The sequence below is a fragment of the Nesoenas mayeri genome (genome assembly GCF_963082525.1).
Source record: "Nesoenas mayeri genome assembly, chromosome: 13".
Taxonomy (NCBI): Eukaryota; Metazoa; Chordata; class Aves; order Columbiformes; family Columbidae; genus Nesoenas; species Nesoenas mayeri.
The window spans coordinates 17,979,209-18,000,785 of NC_137550.1; the positions used below are offsets into that span (position 1 = coordinate 17,979,209).

Below are 21,577 nucleotides of genomic sequence, written 5' to 3' on the forward strand. Positions count from 1 at the left end.
CCTTGACCTGGCTGTGTTAAAGAAGGAGGGTGCTCCCTGGGAAGAGGGGAGGATGCCAGGATCTGGCCTGTTTTGGTGGCAACACCAGAAGAGAACAGTTCACCATCAAACTGTCCTTGTGGCTTGAACTAGAAGGGAGGCAAAAGAGAAAAAAGAAGAAGAGTGAACTGATTACAGCATTTTGACATGTTCAGGGAAAATTATTAATGAAAAGGCCTGAGGTCTGAATTTAGGCTTGTATTCCCACAACAGTTTGTCTTCTAATTAAAAAAGGACTGTGGAGCATAATTAATAGTGAGCTTTCTCAACAGCGTTTCTTGCAGCTCATGTTCCACATGCGCCCAGAGAAGAAGGTTGGCTGTTGACAGTTGCTTAATGTTTCAATGGTGCCACATGAGGACAGTTGCATATTCAGGACTGAGGCCCTTCTGTGCACCCAGTCCCAGAGGTGACCTGGTGCTGGCATAGCCCAGGACAATGGCGGGGAGTCCTGGCCAACAGTCCTGTGCCAACAAGTGGAGGAGATGAGGGAGAATAAAATCTCAGTTTTTCCTTGAGGTGCTAACCCTGTCAAGCAACCCCATGTTGTTTTGGGAAGATCGCTCCCTCCAGGGCTAGAAGTTAACTTGATGTCCGCATAGCCAGGAGCATTAATCTCATCTGAGTTCTCTTTCTGTCTCGCTTGCTTTCCTACCACAGTAGAGACCCATAATATATTCAGCAATCTTAGCCCTTGGGGAGTATCTGATAATTACTTCCAAGGTGGAGCATATTTGATTAAAGGAGTGTGTATAATGAACTGTGAAGAAGAAATATGAGGTATTGAAAAGAGGAAGGTATTCTCTGCAATGTGATTTGACAAAATGAATTTAGAATTAGGGACACAGTTAAAGAATAATAAATTATTTCCCCTTCACATTCTTTAGTTCCATGTATTTTACAAATGCATAGCGAATGTGTTTTAGTATGCTGTTCTGGTGCTAAATGCACTCAGAAACGTGAGAGAGAGAAACCTCATCTCCCCAGGAAGCGTGGGGAGAGCCTGGTCTTCTGCGGGGGTTCCTTTCATCTCAGGAGTGGGGAAGTCCCTCCTTCCCTGCTCACATCTGCCTGGTGATCTCGCTCCCATCCCTCCCACAGCCATTACTCATCATGATGGAAAGATGCTCCTGCGCATCTTGATGCAGACAGAGACTGTAATTATGGTGATGAAGGAGAAGCAGGTAAAGCTGCTGTGGACAGCGGAAAAGAGCAGCTGGTTACGAAGCATGGAGGAGGATGTGTAAACCTCTTCCTTGAGATGCTCCAAGGGACTTCTGATCTGTCTTTCAGTTTGGCTTGGGAAGTAGAGCCTGATAGGACCTGACATATGCCTGAGTCTTTGGTTGTGAGCTCTTGCAGCTTTGCCTCAGTCCCCAGGAAACTGAAAAAACCAACAAACTGCTTTGGTGAATGGACGCTGGAAACAGACTCAGCCTTAATCTTTTCAGTCACTTCTGTAAGGCGGAGAAGAGCGTAATGTAGAACTAAGCGTGGTCCTCGGAAGGAGTGACTTGGGAATGATGCTTTCATGGAAAGAAATACAGAAAACAGGGGAAGAATCTAAACATGATTTCTTTTTGGGAATGATTCCTTGGCATAAAAGAAGGAAAACAAGGCCTGGGAAGTTGTTAGAGAAGTTTTCCATCTTTCTTTGTTGTTTTTTTTTGTTCTGTTTTTCAGGGGGTTGCTTTTTCTCAGTTTGATGTTGTCGTTGCTGTTGTTTTTGTTTGTTTATTTTTAATACTGAATAACACAGCTCTTCTCCTGATAAGGACTTTTCCCAAACCTACTTCCTGGGACTGCACACAGGCTCATTCCTTTGGTTTTCTTTCTTTACTGAGCTTAAAACCACAAAGTGAAGATCAACTCCATGAAGGGGCAGAATACCTTGTACAGGACAGAACCTGTGGGAATGTAGGATCTTCTCTTTCCTTCCCCTAGCCAAGCTCCAGAAACTTAATTTGTGAGCACGAGTGACTCTGTGGCCAGGGAGCAGCGAATAATTTCTTCACTAAGATGCTTTCATTCAGTTGCCATCTGCTGCAAAACCTGTAGGAATTTCTGTGACCTGTAGGAAACTGATGTGCAGCAGCTCTTAAACGCTGCTTAGAAGAGCTGCAGGAAAGAAATCATTCACAATGATAAGTTTAGTTGGTCCTGCAGCCTCCAAGAACCCATAAGTAAAGACTATGAATCTGCAATGGCAGGGGAAGAACAGCTGGCACAGACAGATTTTCCGAAGCCCTCATCTCTCTCTGAAAGCCTTGTGAGCTAATGAGATCCTTCCTGAGCAAGAAGAGGTGCATGTCATAGAGGTGAACAGCGGTGCAACTCATGCTGATGGGCTGAAGACGTTCCCTCAAGTGACATGGACCCTCAGAGGACAATGGGGTATCTCAGGTCATAGGAAAGAGCAGTTCTTTATGCCAGGCACTGGGCAGATGGATTTAGTTTTGCTTTGGGGTGGCTATGAAGCCATAGGGCCTTTGCTGCATGGTCAAGTGGTTTCTGAGGCTACACACACCAAGAGGGGAGCTCACCTTGGCTACAGGGTTTCAAAGAGATGACTTGTAGATGACTTCTGATATCCCCCCCCCAGCTAGAATTTGGCTTAGCAAATGGATTTCTACACTAGCTGGAAGAAAAAGAAAAAATCAACAACCAAACAAAAAAACCCACCAAAGAAATGGAAAAAAAAAAAAAAAAGGAAAAAGATGAAAAAGAAAAGAAAGTCACAGCAGGATCTCGTAATGCAAGTTTGTGAGGTCCTTGATTCAAAGCTTTTCTAGAGGTGGCCTGGGGAAGAAAATAGCATTAAGACAATGTCGTGAAACTTTGTTTCTTTGTATTTTTTATGAGCAGAGCTATAATTACCAGCACCCTGGCTAAATTCCCTCTCCTGGAACTTTAGTTTGGCCTTTTAAAATTCCTGTGTAGCTGCACACAATGATGCCCTCTCTTGAAACATCTGGATAAAGGTGCTGGTGTAGGGCTACCCCAGGACTGGCTGCTGGAGGCTGCATTGCAGCTTGTCTGCAGTGGTCAGAAACACTGACACACAAGGTTTGGTGTCACATGTGAGTCATTACACAAAATGTGGTAAGTGCCCTCTATCCTCCACAGATTTCTCCACTGCCATTAATCCCTACTTCTTTTTGCACCGTACTTCATGTCAACCAAGGTGTGCGATAACACGGTATACTCAATGACTAAATATATAATCTCTTGTTTGCAATAAAAAGCTGAGTCCAATAAGACTTATTTTTCTCTCCTTTCTCCACAAAGGAATACACTATTGATGTCTTCTTCCGGCAATCCTGGAGAGATGAAAGGCTGAAGTTTGATGGTCCCATGAAAATACTTCCCCTCAACAACCTGCTGGCCAGTAAGATCTGGACTCCTGATACCTTCTTCCACAACGGGAAGAAATCTGTTGCCCATAACATGACAACACCCAACAAGCTGCTGCGTCTGGTGGACAATGGCACCCTCCTGTACACCATGAGGTAAGTTTGTGTCTGCTGGGTCTGGCTCTTCCAGATCTTTATACACATGCAAAGCAAGGATGTGACCTCAGGGTGCACTACAGCTGGATTTGTGCAGACTTCCACTGACTCTGTCAGCACACCTGAGTCTTACCCTGTTCCTTTCTCTGCCATCCTTGTTTCCTACCTATGTAACATCAAACAAGTTTTTACAGGTAGCTTTTTTCTCGTCATTCATGTTGATATTTTTCTTTTATCTGGTAAGGTAGAAGTGCTGAGATCTATAGATTGTGAAGCTGGTGCGCCACTTGACTTATTTTTATCCCTGACTTCTGGTGGAATATGAATTCAGGTTTCTAGTGTTGGTAAGGGAACATTAGGATGGAAGAATTCATTATTTTCCAGCAGCTTGAGAACAGATCCAAATTTATTCAGCATGTTACACTGGAACTGTTTGAAACATCTAATGAGCCCAAGCTTTCTTGTGAGAACAATGGGGCTTCTTTTCCTACTTCGTGGAACCAAAAATCCGAATCTGTATAACCAATGCGAATCATTAGGAAAAAAAAATCATGAGCTTATTAAAAAGTGTACTTTGGACGTTCCAGGTTTAGAGAGGCCATTGGAAGTCACTAGTTTAACCCAGCCCATGTTGTCCCCAGATGAGCCTCAGTGGGAGCCCCAAACATGAGGTAGCCCTGCAGTGATCCAGCCTGTGTGATCCCACTGCGAGCTCCAGCAACTGGAACCTTCCTTCTAGAACACAAGGTGCTGTTGGGGAACCATGTTTCTCTGGATTTCTCATGGTACATGCATTTATCACTAAGCTGCAACAGGTGGAGAGCACGAAGAGAAATGCCTTTGGGTTAATTGTACATTCACTCTGGAACTATTCAGATGTTTCTGTATGATTGTAAGCTATTCACCCACGTAAATAATGTTTGCCACCTGGGGCTGATGTACTAATTTGCTTTCTGAGGTAAATGGGCTTATAAATGAAACAACAAGCTGCTCATAAATGCACAAGAAAGGTACTGAGATGGTTTTGGAAAGGTGTGAATCTTTGTTTTCAAAAATTATTTTCACTGCCTCCATGTTCAAGCTGATCCTGACTAAAAACAATCTTCACTGTGGATTTTGTGTGCTGAGATGCTGCACTTGCCTCTGGTTTTTGAGGAGCAGACAGAATTTCATCTCTTCATAGTTTAAATGGCCGTGAATCTACATACTATCAGCAATTTTTACAGCCTACATTGATAAACAATGTTCTGCTTTTGTGCAGCGGTTCTCAAATATGAGCTAATCCTGCCAGGGCCCCAGGGCTTTAGGTCTGCACACATCAGTGACCTCACGTTACTGAGGCAGATGGGGTAAATGAAGGGAGAAGCCCAACTTGACTTAAGGGGCTGGTTCTGCTCCCAGCTCTCTGACCTGCATGTGGATGACTAACACTCCCCTCGTTTGTATCACTGTCTGACTGTGAAGTATCACAGGATAAGACAGAGGAAATAAAAGACTAAATTTCAAGGCTTTTATATCATTTCACTACTTCTTTATTCATCAAACAGCCATTAGCTTCAGCAAGTTTTGTGTGACTGAGAAAGTATTGGATTTACTTTTCCGTTTATGGCTGGGCAGGTGCCAGGATGGCAGCATCATGAGGCTCTTGGGAATGAGCTTGTTGAAGAAAATGAAGTCATGGGACAATTTAAATAAATACAATGCATCCTTCAGTTTAGCTGTCTCCCAAAGAAGCAGGGAATGAAGGAGAGTCTGGACCTCCCTTTGTGTGTGCCTCTGCCCCCCTTAAATGTACCTCAAAGGCTTTATAAGAGGTGGAGAGCCCACTCAGAGACACCCAAAGGTTAATGGTTGGATCTGAGCCTTTTTGTCACGTGCTGTATTGCACAGTACCAGGAGCTGTAGTGCATGGAGATCTTTTCCTTATCTAGCACAGACTGATGCTGTGCAGATGTGTGTGGAGCTATCCTGGTGGGACTAGGGCAGTATTGGACCAGCGCGATGCTGGAGCTGTGATTAGAGCTGGCCAGATCACCATCTGCAAACCCTAGACTGGTACAGTGTCATGCAGTTTGACTCCTGTGACATATCCTCCTCCTTTACCTTGTAACAGCCAGCATCCTTGAGGGATCATTTCTGCTGATGTGCAATTAGAGGCATGTCTCTTGCTATTTATCCTGCTGTGAAAACCAACTTATCTTAGTCAAGGCTTACATTTATAGATGAAGTTGCTCTGGTGGAACAGCAACTCTGACACATGCATCCAGCAAAATTACACCTGTGTGACAATATTTATAGCTCCCGGAGAAGAGCCTCTTCATCACTGACCTGAGCTTCAACAAGTTGCACGCCAGCTGTAGCTGAGCATCCAGAGATTTCATGTAGTCATGGCATAGCCTCTTCAAGGATGGATGCAATGTCACATTGCAAACATCCAAGTCAGGCCTTGGCACCTGGGTGACAAGATGGCCTTTGCGACTGCAGCACGAATTGCATTTCTCTATTCCCCTTCTGGCTGCTGTGCAAGGCACAGGATTACTGACCCCTCTGCTCCTTCCCTGCTTCTCCAGCTACCTTAGAGGGCATGGTGAATGCAGTTTTATCATGTAGCCCTGCCTCTGCAGTCTTGTTTTTGGAGCTCCTACAAGATCCAAGTAGTTCCCAAAAGCCCAGCTAGGGCTTCAAAGGCTCTGGTGTCAGACCTAAGTACAACAAAGTGGGAATTGTGTGTGGATTTACATAAGGTACAGACAAAAACTCAGCTGCTGCAACAATCTCTGGATGTACTCCCTGGCTCAAACTGCGTGGGGCACATAGATAATGTTTTGGTTCTTCCAGGCCTTAAAGCATATGATAATAGTGAAAGCTTAATGCTGTTTCGATGGGATTCATCTTTGTGAATCCAGGCTTTAAAAAGCTCTCCTACTCTTCACAGGGACTGTCAGAGTGGCATGTTGAGGCTTTGTGGTTATTGTCAGAGTGGTTCCCAGACAATATGTGCTCAAGTTATGCACTTAAAGGATATTTTCTTTAACTGCGATGCTGACGCATTCAGCTGCATGCCCAAAGACTTTGCCTCAAGACTTTGCAGGGCATGAGCACTTGAGAAGGATGGTCAGCGAACCCCTGTGTGAGGCAGAGGTAAAACAGGAGGGACAGCTGAGTACAAAGGCACCCAGGACACCTGCAGTCCTACTGGGGCTGTTGAACCCTAGATAACACCTCCTGTACCTACCATTGCATGCCCAGGGATTTGAGCTTCCCAGCCCACTTTTGAAATCTCAGAGCTTCACAGTGTCTCTCCCAGCAAAGGTTTTGGGTTGTCTTTACCACCTGTTTTTTCTTTAAGCCCCAGGCAACTCGTGAGAGCTGTAGGCTAGAGCCTGCAGAATTACCCCAGGCGATGGATTGTCTCCTTTCTGCAAGAGCAGCAGTTGGGACTTGCTGGCACCAGCTCCTCTGGGTAGTAGGGACTGGCAGCTCCATGACTGCATCCCACATCAGGGCTGATCCCAGACAACAGCATGGACAGATCCAAGCAGACTAAAGCTAGGGTACTAAACAGGAGCATATAAATAGACGAGATTTGCACAGGTTGCTTTTTCCTGCTTTATGAATTCCAGAGTGGATCTGAAGGCAGAAATTGTCTGTTTTGCAGGCTTGTCCTGGGAGGGAGAAATCCTCAGAGATCACCTTATCTTGCTGCATTTCTGCCATCATGGGCTGAAATCTCCAGAGGCTAGGGGAGGATGCAAAGTGAATTCAGTACTTTCAGATCCCGCACAAGGATCCTAGAAGCAATTAAACCTAACCTAGATTTTCACAAAGCCTAAACCGTAAACACTATTTGGCCTGACTGTGGTTATTAATGAATCTTCTAGAGGAGAAATCAGGACAAAACTCAAGCAATATCCCTGGCATAAACAAAGTCTGTTCTGCTGTGCAGGGTGCTGTCATGTTTTTGTACCACACATACACCAAGGGATTATTACATTTGCGTCCCAGAAATTGGACCGAGAGTCTCGCTCATCCTGCAGCACGATGCAGGTAACAACAGGGGCTCTAATGACACATCAAAGGCTTCGCTAAGCTCCCGGTAACCATGAGAACGAAGCTGAAGTGGTTTGTTGTACCATCAGGCTGGGAGAGGTATGTTTAGCCTGATTCATGCTTCTTGCCATTGTATTGAGCAGTTCAAAGGACTTCCCATGACTTTAAAGGGATAAACATGGTTTCTCTCCTGGATGTTCCACTTTTGGTGCCTTTGCAGCAGCAAAGTGAAGAGAAAACATGAGGAGTTTGGGGTTTGGTTTCAAGACAGTTCTACAGAAGTTATTGCTAGTGCCTGGGACAGATGAGCCAAAGGATGCAACAGCTGGATTATGAGATTGCTGGCAGCTTGATTATTTTTCACATGCTGTTTAGGCTTTATAATGACATTTCAGGGCTCAGATGTCTGGACCTGAACAGAGCATCAGAGCAATGAATAAACCTCTGTGGTTAGCTGGCCATAAGCTCCCTTGCACAGGGTAAGGGGCAAAGATGAGAATTTCTGCAACAGGCTCTTCTACCCAAATGCTGCAGAGGCAGTGATAATTGTCTGGGAAGTGAGATACATTCCTCTTGGTTTGACATTTTGACGTTTAATTAGGCAAAGCATATGGTGCTGAGGAGTCCTTAGCCAGCAACAGGAGGTGACAGGGAAGGCCAGTGCAGGAGGGAGTGGAAGGGGAATGTGGGCACTCTCCTGAGCAGTGATTGATTCCACAGCTCACTTAAATACTTCTGCTAATTAGCACTCTGAAAGATGTGTACAAAAGAGGCTGCAGGAGTGTGTCTCACCCTTTGTGTGTCACCTGTGAACGTGCTGGCTTCTGGCTGAATGAAGTTGCTGAAACCAGACTCATCTCACTGGAACGATAAGGCATTTTCTCACTTAATTTCAGGAGACTTAAAAGCTCCTTGACTTGTAGGTGGAGAAGTGGCAGATTAGGTTGCTTTTTCAGTGGTTTGTTGATGGATTTACTGCAGTGTTGTTTCGTCGCTCAGCTTCTTCCCCATTTGCCACCCTTTTCCCTAATGATGTGAAAGTCCCCCACTCTTTCCGTAACATACTTGTTGCATGCCACACCCTGAAGATATACAGTGAGTCTATCCAGATGTTGATTTGTTTTCCTTTTCCCAGATGTGCTTCATAGGGTAAGGCTACCAGCTCTGCCTCTTGTGTGTTCAGTCGCATCAGGAGTGGTTCGGCTTTGATCTCTTGTCCCTGGCTGACCACAGTGTACCTGCTCCAGCATTGCCTGTGTAGGTAGTAGGACAAGCCATCTAGGAAAAGAGCTAAATCCAGGTTCTGCAAGGCAATGTCAGTTAAATCAGTTTGCTGTTTGCTGGAAGCATACATTACCTGATCACACTAGTGATGTTCTTCTTCATCGTCAGGCAAAGGTATTAGAGTAGCTGGATTCAGAGGACTGCACCCTTTTAAGGTTACGTTGTCTGCCATTAGGAGGATCAATTAATATCTGTGTGCTTGTTGAGGAGACAGCACTTGAGTTGCATATTATTTTAGCAGCATCTTTACCTCCTGTGAGGCACAAACTGTCACAGGGTATCCCAGAATAAGTGGATGGCTTTTTTCTAGTATCATTGCTGCTGCTGCCACTGATCTAATGCAGGCTGGTACTCCTGCCACAACCAGGTCTAGTTGAATGTGGTAGTATGCAGCCAGTCTTTGTTGGGATCCTAATTTCTGTATTTACGTTCCTGTGGCTATTCCCTTTTGTTCATGTATGTACAAATTGAAGGGCTTTGCATAATCTGGGAGTGCTAGGGCAGGAGCAGAGGCTAAGACTCCTTTTATTGCTTTAAGGGCTCACTCCCTTTCTGGGCCCCACGTAATAGGTTCTACTTCCCTGCCTCTTGTTTCTTCTGTTAGGGATTTTGCTAGTTCTCCTAACCCAGGGATTCACAGCTGGCAGAATCCTACTGCTCCAATGAATCCCCATGCCTGTTTCTTTGCGACTGGAAGTTTTACTCTAGCGTCTACCCTTTCTGAGTCTATTTATAAAACCATAGAATAGTTTGGATTGGAAGGGGCCTTCAAAGGTCATTTAGTCCAACCCCCCTGCAATGAGCAGGGGCATCTTCAAATTTCTCACTTTCTCACTGCCCTTCCCTTAAAATATTTCTCACTGCCATCCCTTTAAAATAAAACCTAAGTATTGCACTTCTTTCTGACAGAGCTCAAGTCTGGACAGACATGTATAGTGTCCTTTCTCTGCTAAGGCAGTACATAGATGGACAGTATCTATTGTACAGGCGCTTTCATCTTTACTCACTACTAGTAAATAATCTACGTATTGCACAAGAACTGATTCACACAGCGGTTTTATATCCCTTAAACCTTTTCCCAGCATTCCCAAAAAAATTGTAGGAGACCCTGCAAACCCTTGTGGGAGACATATCCAGGTCAGCTGCTGTTCTTCCCACGTGAAGGTAAACCAAAGTTGGCTGTCCTCGTCTAGCAGGACACTGAAAAGGGGGTGGTTAGAACGATTACAGTAAAACGTTTTGCCCAATGTGGTATTTGTAGGAGTATAGTAGAGGGGACTAGGTGGGGGGGACTACTATGTGCTGATTAATTGCCCGTAAGTCTTGTATAAAGAGATGCTCTGGGTCTCCATCTCCATGTAATCTATTTTTCTTTACCAGGAACATAGGAGTATTGTAGGGTGACTCACATACTTTTAAAATTCCTTGAGCTAGATACCAGCCTATCTGCTTTTGGATACTTTTTTCTGCTTCTTGGGGAATAGGATACTGTTTCACAGCTGGGGGAGCTCCCTACTTTGGTTTTATGATCACAGGCTGAGCTGAGATTAATGGTCCTACATCTACGCTGGTTTTACTTAACAATTTTGCAGCCACTGATTTTAATCTCTCTGGTATTTTGAACTCTTTGTAAGTCTCTTTGTTAGTACTCTCGGTAATTACATTCATCCCCATGATTATTAGATCCACTCCCTCAGGCGATAAATGTATTTCCATGTCTAGAGCCTGTAAAAGATCTCTTCCTAATAAACACGCTGGGGAGTCTTCCACTAATACAAACCTTCCCCATGCTTCCCCATAGCTGGGTTCCAAGGTTGATTAGTAAATACGTGCAACACCATCAGAGCCACCCCTCTCCCCTCGGTTGCATAGCAGCAGGATTAGGCAGCACATAGAGGTTATAAGATAGAGTCTGGCAGCCAGCAGAGTAGTACCAGACAGAGAAGTGTAAGGTAAGGCAGACAAAGTCTGAACTCTGTCATTCGGGGCACAGCTTCAGCTGTGACAAGCACTTTGTTTGGCGTGGCCCCTTTTGCCACAGTTCCCCAATTCCGGTGCTTTCTTTCCCACACCAAATCATCCCAAACATGCCAATAATCCAGGTGTCCCCAGGAGCTGATTTTATGGTAAGCAAGTTCTACAAGAAGCAAACTACCACCTTGCTCAATAGTCCTGCCATATCGTGCTTATGCAAGTTCCTGATTGTACAAGCACAATAGTTTAATAAACTGAGGCATGGACATGGGCTAGGACAGTCAATATTTCCTATAGCCCGGAGAGAGCAGGAGGGTATGACCAAGGCCAGCTTGTGCCCAGCTGTGTCCTGCCATCCTGGCTCCTTCTGAGACTCTCTTTGGCTTCTCTAAATGACATCCAACTGCCAGACCCACCATCTGCAGTCCTTTGAGTCGCTCAGCCTTATTCAAAATGGCTGTTGATCACAGCCAAGACTTGCAAACAGTACAATGGATGAAAAAGGCCTTTCTGGTTTTTTTAGGGCAGTTCAGGGTATATCAGGAGGAAAGCACTGATCAGAGGAGCAGTCCTTTGGAAAAGCTGACTTTGGGAACACCCATTTAAGAGCTTTTTGAACTAATGAAGCAATTAGTAAAGTCAAAAAAGGAATAAGAAGGTAAAGCAGAAAAGTCTTGTGTGGCCCACAGAGGGAGATGGGAAATGCATCAACATTTCCTTTACACAGGTGACAGTGACAAATATTAGAAGCAAAAACCCCATTGCAGTTGGAAAGGACACAAAATGAATTGTTTGGTAAGATCCATGCGGACATGATTGACAAACTTGCCAACCAGGAAGCTCCCCAAGTGAATTTTGAGCTGACAGAAGAAAGCATTGCAAAAGAAATGGAACAGGAGGTGCCAATGCTGTTAAGTCCACACCTTGCTGCCAGGTTTTCATACCTGTGTCTTGAAATCCTAATCTTCATCAGGATTAAGAAAGAGAGGCATCAGATCAAATGAGCCAATTTGTTCATAGTGGCCTTTGAGCGTTTAGAAGAAAGTAATTCCAACTATGTGCTTGGAGGCTTGTCAAAATCAGTCAGTCTTTTCATTGACTTCAATGAGTCTTGATTGAGGTCCTAAAGATCAGGTCATCTCTCTCATGTAAAACAGGTTCATTCAGTCTAGAGGTGAAGAAGAGAGCAGCAAATTGGAAAGAGTGATTTGTTTCCAAGGAAGTTATGTTGGCCACCCAGTCATTCTTGGATTGGCTGAGGAAGCCAAGCTGCCCAACATAATGCAAGCAGAACAGTCATCATCACCTCTTTGTCGGTAGAATGATGATTATTACAGGACACAGTGGTCACTATCCATGTACAAGGATTCACAAAGGATTGACAGAATAGAAAAGGTCCTTGGTCTCTGGTGCACCCAGTTGCCTAGATACAGACACTGAATCATGGAAGCTGTAAGCCACTGGCTGCTGGGAGAGGACAGCAGGTGTGGTTTGCTCTGAATTCACCCAGGTTTTGTACTTCTCCATAAGTATCACTGGGCTCCTCTACCGGAGATGGAGTCAGCCTGTATAGGCCAAATAAACCCACTGTGATAAACCTGTCCAGAGCATGGAGCATTCCATCAGCCATGGTTGGGCTATGAGCCCTGGGGACCCAGCAGCGAATGGTGACTCAACAGCCAACCCCTTGGGGCTTTGGTACAAGGAGTCCCCATGGGTGTGCGGGGACCGTGTCCTGCTCATGTTGAATAGCTAAAAGCTGTTTATCAGGACCAAACCTGCTTTGATTGTGAGAGTTGCTTTTATAGGGTTTTCCCCGCCTCTATGATACAGTGGGGCCAATGTGCCCAGCAGAGACAGGACAGTGGTACCTGGCACTGAAAACAGCAGAAATTAGTACGTACTGCTGCTGCATTAAGGAGGAGAAAGGTATCACTGAAACACTGTGGGGCTGGGTTCAGAAGGTCTGCAGGAGCCTCACCACTTTCCTTTGCTAGTTCATATGAAAATAAGGCGTAGACTTCCCCGTGGTGCCACCTGCTCTGCAGCGCTTTGACCCCAGTGACCGCTGCAAAGGGGTCACCTGCCTTACCTCCCGTTCCCACAGGCTGGGTTAACTGGGCTTTAAACCTCTACAGTGTTTGCTGCTGGGGCTCCAGGTCACACAGGAAGATTTTTGGCCACCGAGCCCTGCCCCACTGAAGTTGTGGCAGCTTCCAGCTCTGCTCCTCTGCTTCTTGATTTAATACCTCTGCCTGTCTCTCATGGGCATTCCTAGAGCCTCTAAAAGAAGCAGATGGGGCTGACCGTGGGTCTGAAATCACAAGGTTCATTTCCTCACCTGGCAGAGTGAAATTCAAGGCCAGCTGAGAGTTTCCAGTGCAGCCTGGGCTTTGCTGCTGCTCTGTCCCTCGCTCGCACCGGTGCCCGCCTGTCACAGCACCATCTGCCGCTCGCAGCCACCGTCGCCGCAGCCTCGGAGATCCCCTGCCACCTCCAAGCCACCACCGTGTTTCTGCTTTGTTTCCACGGGAGTTTTAAGAGCGATTTGTGAAGTGCTTGGCTTTGTCCACCAATTTTTTAAAAAAACATTCTTTCTTTTTTTTTTAATCATTTCAGGTTTGTCCACCTGAAAGAAATAACCTTTATTTTTATTTTCTTCTCTTCTTATTTTCTTTTTTGCTTTTAGCAAACAAAATCTGAACCCTTTATTTTTTTTCAGTGTTCATTTTGCATTTGACCAAGCCTCGGTTATTTTCTCTGAAGAATAACTTACCTGAATGTTTTTCCAGCTGAAGGAAAAGACCTCAACAGAAGCTTTCCACTGTGCTTCTTTAGCTGAGTTTTCTACAAGCCACCTTCAGCCTTAGGTCTGTGCACTTGCCCTTTGCATCCACCTGTTGCTCCTGTCATGATTTATTTGTCATTTTCCCGGGCCATCAGAAGTGGGTCCTTTTTCCTACAAGTGGTTCCTTCAGAGAATATTATATTAGACATCTCCTGGAAAGCTGTCTGTCCTGGCTCCACCTCCTAGGCTGCAGGCTTTGCAGTACTTGTGGAAGGAACAAGAGCTTAGACCTACCTTTTTCAGAGCCTTTTATAATGGATCTTTTAGTGGCTGGTGCTGTGTTCTGCAGCACACTGCTTTTATGGTTGTGCCTCCCTCACAAAACCTCTTCCTGACAAGGTGTCCTACTGGGATTTAGTGGATGCATAAAGCACATAAGTTGTCCTGCAGCCCCATGAATGGCCTCAGGACACGCAGTTCTCTGGCTGCCCGCAGCATCCCCTGCAGTGTCAGCAGCGAATGCGGTGTCCCACAGGCACAGGACTATGTTGTACCCTTGTGCCACACCTGCGACTTCATGTCTGTGCGTGAATTTTTTTCAGCAAGCCCAGTAGCGCTGTGACTCCCTGACTGAATAATCTGCCAGCCCTCAGCTTCTTCCAGACCACCAAGGAGAACAGGCTGTCATAGAATCATAGAATGTCCTGAGTTGGAAGGGACCCACAAGCATCATCAAGTCCAAGTCCTGTTCCTGCACAGGACAACCCCACAGTTCACACTGTGTGTCTGAGAACATTGTCCAGTCTCTTCTTGAACACTGTCGGGCTTGGGGCTGTGACACCTCCCTGGGGAGCCTGTTCCAGTGTCCACCACCCTCTGGGTGAAAAACCTTTTCCTAATGTGCAACCTAAACCTCCCCTGGCACATCTTCCTGCCATTCCCTTGGGCTCTGTCATTGGTCACTAAAGAGAAGAGTTTGGTGCCTGCTTCTCCTCCTGCCCTTGTGAGGAAGCTGTAACCACAATGAGGTCTCCTCTGAGTCTCCTCCAGGCTGAACAAACCAAGTGACTTTAGCCCCTCCTCATACAGCTTCCTCTCCAAACCCTTCACCAACTTTGTAGCCTCTTCTGGGCACTCTCCAGCAGCTTAATATCTTTTTTATCCTGTGGTGCCCAGAACTGCACACAGTGCTCCAGGTGAGGCTGCACCAGAGCAGAGCAGAGCAGGACAGTCACCTCCTTCTAGCAGCTGGTGATGCTGTGCTTGATGCACCCCAGGACACGGTTGGCCCTCTTGGCTGCCAGGGTACACTTCTTCCCTGGAAGCCCCTTCCCTCTGCTTTCCAACATGGTCCAAGAGACGTCCCCTGACCCCAGGTATTAATGAGCTCTTTGTGCACAGTGCATAAGCAAACAGGAGTCCTGGGCTTTGGCAGATTCTGATAGCACTGCATGGATAAAGATGAACTCCATAGAGCTGAGTTTATACAATGGGAAAGGTGGCCAGATCTATGTGCTTTCTGTTCTCTCCACAGGTGATGGCCTTCTGCCTGGAGACCCAGAGGCTAGTGGCCACGTTGTGGCTTTTGTCGCCTTTGATGGATGCAGGGCAAAGATGCTGTGGCAGAAGGGCCAGCTGGGAGCCGCCACAGCTGCGTGTTTCTGATCATGCCTGTGTTTTGTCTTGTAGGCTAACGATTCATGCAGAGTGCCCCATGCACCTGGAGGACTTCCCAATGGATGTGCATGCTTGCCCGCTCAAATTTGGGAGCTGTAAGTACTCTGATCAGCCTCTGCAAGGAGGTGGATGCAGAGCTAAACAGCAGTCCTTTGTGTGTCTACTATGTTCCAGTATTGTAGTGATAGTGTTATTAATTGTTGCTAATGATAATATGACCAAAGATTTGTTTCTAGTATCTTAAACATGCAATTCCTACCATTGTCAGAAATGGGCAGCATGGAAATCTGTGGTCAATTCAGGCTCACAGAATGGGTTAGACACCTACAGCTTTACTGTAAGTTTATTAGGGATGTGGGAAGAGCAGCTCCCTGTTGCTCCCTCTGCCCTTGGTGGGCAGTGCTGCCTCTTCAGTGCTACCTCAGCAGGACCGGCGTCCGTGGAACACTCAGAGGTGCTTTTCCTTCACCACAAGGTGATCCTAGGGGGACAGATACGGGAAGACAGCAGTGGTGTCTGCTGCTAGGCATCCTGTCCAGCTTCCCTACATCACTCCTGCCAATGTGGGGAGAGCTTGAGATCTCTGGTTCCTCTGCGTCCGTTCTCCAATGGAGCTTACAAACCCCTTGTTCCTCTTCAGTCTGTCAGGCAAGCTGCTCTCAAGTAAAAGGCTTGAAAACCCTGGGAATCTCTGTCTCAGTACCCAAGGGTCTTGGTTTAAGGAAGATTTGCAGGCTGCTGGTGAGCTGGAAGCTACTCCCAGCCTCCCGGGCTTGCAGCTGTTTATCTGTCTGGGCTTCCCATCCTTCCTAGGAACAAGTTCCCTCTTCTCTTCCATATGCCAGTTAAATTTCTTTTGTTTCTGTTCCTGAAATGAGTGGGAACCTAATTCCAAGTTACTGGTTCACCATAATGTGGAAACAGATCTCCTAGTCCCACTCTGCCTGAACCCTCTTCCAGGTCCAACAAACTGAGCACCACTCTCAGTCTATGTTTGCATTAGATGGAAAGAGTTACCCACCTCCAGCTAACGAATGCGCCCCCACCAGTAATATCCCTTTTATACTCTTAAGAAAACAGAGACTCACAACCTTTCTAAACTGGTACTTCCTTGCTGTAGCCATTTGAGAGTTAACTAAGAAGAAAGTTGAAAAGTTTGATTGATACCAGAAGAAATCATATTTATCATGTGCATCTGCTGCCCTGCCTCATGACAAAATGCATCCATGGAAGTGGATTATTCAAAAATACTAAAATAAAGTTATTTCTTAGGCAGCACCTAATTAAATGTAGAACTCATTGCCACAAGACATCACTAAAGCCAGTAAGTAAAATAGCAAGCCTTAGAGAAGGATGAATTATTAATGTTAATTGACCTTGTGAGGAGGGATATAAAATCTCATACCTCAGGCCTAAACTCTGGGATTATTACAAGACTTGCAGGAAGGCAGATTACTTCACATTTAATTGCTTATAATGTTTCTTGGTGAGGAAAAAGAGATTAATGTGCATATTTCTGCTGGAACACCCTTTGGGGGTCTTCTTGGGTATTTTTACTGATTTGGCCTCTGAACGATGAGAGTTTTGACACAAGCAGCTCAGAGATGCCCCTGATTAACATAGTGTGGCTCTTTCTAAAGCAGCCATCCACATAGCATGTGAGCTCACCTCTCCTGTGTTGGAGTAGGATTAAACTAGTGTTTGCACCAAAAAGCTGTCAACGGCTGGAAGCTGCTTGTTTGCAAGAAGCTTAGAGTGCGTCAGATTTGTAAGTACAAAGACAATGCCCGGGCCAGATGTGCTGTTCAAAGGATAGCTGAATTTTCTTCAGTGACCACCTTCCAGTGATTCCCATAATCTGAGAGGTTCATCAGTGGTTTCCCATCCCTGTGCCACCATGGCAGCCACCCAAAGGGGCAGAGAGCTTGCAGGAGAATTAAGGGCATCAGGCATTTCAGATAGCTTCAGCTGCCCATCTGCATCCTTCCTTGGACAAGTGCAGTGAAGGTGATGGCTTTACCTATCACCATGCTCCCTGGAAGATGGATGTACGCAGCAGAAAACAACAGTTTCTAAGCCAGTCATAGGACATTTGTACAGGAGCTGAGGCTGGGCTAGCAGAAGATGTTGCTGAAGTTACCAGCTCCACTAAATGTCAAAGAGCTGTCCTTGTTTGGATTGGACAAGACTGCATTGCAAGCGAGGCATTGTGCAGAACCAAAACAGCTTCATGGCATTAAATATGTTCCAAGTATCCATGCCACGCCTGTGTCACACCAGATACTCTTCTTTTCCAGACAATGACATATGATGGCAATGAAACTGTGGGGAAGTTTCCTTTGTAGACTGAGAAAGATGGTGGGTGAACCGGGACCAGTAGAGCAGAAGGTGCTGCCCACCAAGGTGGAAGAGCATCAGCAGAGCTGTACAAAGCTGGGCCTGAAGGAAGGTGGAAGTGTCCAGAAGCATGTTGAGACCTGGAAAGAAGGGAAAAGCAGCGTGTTGCATGTTGGATGAGAGATGCCAGCCTGCATCAGAAGTGCTTAGGCAGCACACTGGCCTGCTGAGAAACATTGGCTGATCATTAAAACCACTCCTCCTGCTTTTCACAGCATCTGCTTAGTATTTAACAGGCTTGCCAAAATCTACAGTGCAGGGGTAATAGCGGTTGTTTAAAGAAGATCAGAGAAATCTGGTTGTCTCAGGACAGGATCGTCCACAAAGCAGGAGCTGAGACATTTCTGTAGCAGACCTGACCCATCGCTCAACCTGACCCCAGCCAAAGAATTCCATAATGTCTTAAAAGGAAAACCTGGTGGTAAAAATAAGTTAAAAGCTTGTTTTAGTGAACTTTATTCTTGCCTAAAAAACTGGCACAGAGTGGGTATGGACAGGAAGCTTGGGCATTAAGGGGAGAAGTAGTTCCTAGTACATTCTAGAGAGACTCAGTTTCTGGATACCATAAGACTGGCAAAACCAAGAACATGCAGGCGCCATCGGGAAAGAGGGAGGCTGTGGGGACAAGCAGGGATTTGGTCACAAAGGCTTGTGAAGGTGATGGTGACTCTGTGTGTTAGAGATGTTCGCATATGGGGAGCTGGGCAGGTGCAATGGAGAGGGGAACTTGCCAAGCCCCTGGAAGGATGCCCTGACCCTGAGCCCAGCCTTACCCCAGGGAGCAGTCCAGCAGAACTTGACTGCTGTTTCTCTTGCAATGTTCGGGCAGGCTTTTCTCAGCACTGCCCACTCTCACTGCCCAGCAGATTGGCCTGGAGCCTGGCAAACACAGGGTCACACAGGGGAAAAGGGGCATCTTGGTGGGAGGGCACACCACCTCCAAAGCTGGGAGGCTTGGAGAGGGTTGCTTCTGGGTGAGGGTAAAGACTTTTTTCTTCTTAACCTAAATTTCAGCCCAATTTGTGTTTAGCCTTTTTCGCCAGCTGCTGCCGGCACAACTCCCCTGGTCCTTGGCATGGCAGGGCTGTGGTTGTCCTGCTGCCCCAGCAGCCTGCTGGTCTGGACGCCTTCCTATCTTGTCTCTGCTTGGAGCCAGCCCTCGTGGAGTCAGCACGTCAAGGGGACAGCGTGTCTCTCAATGACAGTGCTCTGCCTCCTTTTCCAGCTCCCTTCCAAAAACCCCAGCTCCTTTTTGCTCATTTGATTTAACAGTTGCTGAACTGCCTTGGTCTCTGGCCACGCTTGGCTGTGCTCAGCCATGTGGCTCTGAGGAATGCATAGCAGGGATTAATTTGGCTGCAAGCTAATTTTGATATATTTTAGGTCAGGCCGAAACACAGACCTCATTCTTCTTTCTCTTCCACAGATGCCTACACAAAGACAGAGGTGATCTACACCTGGACACTGGGGAAGGATAAATCGGTGGAAGTAGCAAAGGGTGGATCTCGCCTGAACCAGTACGACCTGCTGGGCCATGTTGTTGGGACAGAAATGGTTCGATCCAGCACAGGTACTTAAGGGACCACAAAGCAATGCATGGGCTGAGCACACTGCCAGACAAGATGGACCCATGGGCTTTGAATGCCACGATTTGGCATAACTATAAAGACAGTACCTGTGGGCAGTGAGCACCACAGAACTTCCCAAGCCGTGTGCTGCTGGAGAATATGGCTGGGAACATGTGGAACCTTCATCAAGAGGCAGCGAAGGGTTTAGCTTTCAGTGGTTTCCACTGAAAGAGCCTTATCACACATATTCTCTAGAAAACTGTTTTCAAGCATCAAAGAATGATCCGCTGTGCAGAAAACTTGCCCCACCTTGCCCAGCTGGTTCTTGGTATTGTGGGTTCCTTAGTCTTGGATCTCTTTCCAGTCCCTTAGGAGAGCATTGCGGGCAGGGGAGATGAGAGCAACATAATGTTCAGTGTGATTTTTACTGCATCTGCTTACACAAATATTATCATAGCTAATAGAAGATTATCCCAAACAAATGTTTCCCCTGATTAATGACCAGTATTAATCATCTTTCTCTCCCATCTGCTGCTCCTCCCTTCCCCTCTGAATCCAGGTACTGAAAGCTTCTGTTATGTGTGCCTCTCATCTTTCATTTTTCTTTCTCTTTTTTTTCTTTCTTCTTCTGTATGCACCAGTAGTTCTCTCATTTAAGGATATTTCCTCTCTGGTGCACTTGATTTTAATAGTGTCTGTCTGTAACAACTCACATCACCTCCCTTGGGGAAATGTGGAGAGTCCAGGGAACTAAACATCATAATATCTGGCCCATCGCTCTATTTAAGTTGTAGTAAAATGTACAGATGAATAACCTGAAGTGGCAAGAAAGCTGCTAAAGGCTTCTATGTGTAATGGTTTAGCAAAGCCACACTCACAACAAAAAGACGCAATAATCCAATAAAGTATCCAAAGCTTTGGGTGGAGTAATAAGGCATTGTGGGAAAACAGGGACAGCTGCTTCTTTGGTTTACAGCCCAGACCTTTAATGGCAGAACTTGCCCTGATTTTTGAGGTATTTACAGTGAGGAAAGGCGGAATATTTTCAGGATTGACAGAGAAAATAAAATCCTTTGTCCTGAAATCCTACTGAAGCACTGTTAAGGTCTCTTTGAGCTTGATGTATCTTAGCCACAACGTGGCTGCCTGGGCTGGAGCAGAAAAAAGGACAGGAGCTGGGCCAGGAGATTCCCAGAGGCATCTTGTGTCTGGGGTGAAACAGGGAAAGCCTGGTTGTTCGTTGAGCAGTTTGTTCAGGACAGGTCTTTAGTGGTTCAGAGATGGGTTGGTGGTCAGCTGGCCCCATCCTGGAAAGCACTGGTGGCTCAGCATCTCTAACCGCCTGTCTCTGCAGGGGAGTATGTCGTCATGACCACACACTTCCATCTCAAGAGGAAGATCGGGTACTTCGTGATCCAGACCTACCTACCTTGTATTATGACGGTCATCCTGTCCCAGGTCTCCTTCTGGCTTAACAGGGAGTCTGTCCCTGCCCGAACGGTTTTTGGTGAGTCTGGGAGGACATGGGCATCTTCTCAGGTTGGGGGAGAAAGGCACCACAAACGGACTTATCACCAGAACTGGTCTTCTCCAGGACTTGACCAGCATCACTGAATCTGCTGGCCATTTCCCAGAATAGCTCTGAGTGTCTTCCCGGTGCACTGACTCACTGCAAAAATACTCCCGTGTTTCTGTTACAAGCCAAGTCATAAATATTAACAGTAATCAAGGCATTGATCATCTAATTATATGCATTTGGCTGTGTCTGCTTATCTATATTGGCTTTTGAGTTGAGGAGAGGATAGGTACATGGGGAGACATTTAAAGCTCTACTGTGACCCTGGTCAGAGCTCCACATAACAAGTTCCCGGGCTGAGGCAGTATAACTGCATGGTAAATAGTATATTGTGATTATTTTCTTCCTATGGTTTCAGATCATCTCTGCGAGGCAGTGTCAGTGCACATATATGAATCGATTTTGCAAACATTGAATAACAGAATTGGTTTGTGCTTTCCTGCCAAGACCTACACACATTCACGGATCAGGTGTGCTGGATGCTGCAGGACTGTATTTCCTGGGAATAACAGTGCCCACCACATACCACTTAACAGAGAGTATATTGGACAAAAATCACCAAGCAGAGAAGGGATATATGGTACTACCTGCTCACATTTTTGAATAAGACAGAAAGTGGTGTGGTTTCAAATATCATGAGGCATTTTCTCTGTTTCAAAAGAGTCATGATAGAAATGCTTCCCCAAACCCAACAAGGCTGATGTCCTCCTTTCTG

The 21,577-nt window shown here is 46.1% G+C and overlaps 1 protein-coding gene across 1 annotated transcript in view; it reads left to right on the top strand.

Moving 5' to 3' along the window:
• The window catches only part of LOC308045513 (gamma-aminobutyric acid receptor subunit alpha-3-like), a gene marked incomplete at its 3' end in the record, with an annotated part of 67,693 nt that overhangs the window by 38,771 nt on the left and 7,345 nt on the right, over nt 1-21,577 (top strand). Inside the window, exons 5-8 of the mRNA XM_080352828.1 lie at nt 3,328-3,548; nt 15,334-15,416; nt 19,145-19,288; nt 20,641-20,793. Of these exons, the coding sequence (XP_080208954.1) occupies nt 3,328-3,548; nt 15,334-15,416; nt 19,145-19,288; nt 20,641-20,793 (601 nt within the window). The remainder of the gene's footprint in view (nt 1-3,327; nt 3,549-15,333; nt 15,417-19,144; nt 19,289-20,640; nt 20,794-21,577) is intronic.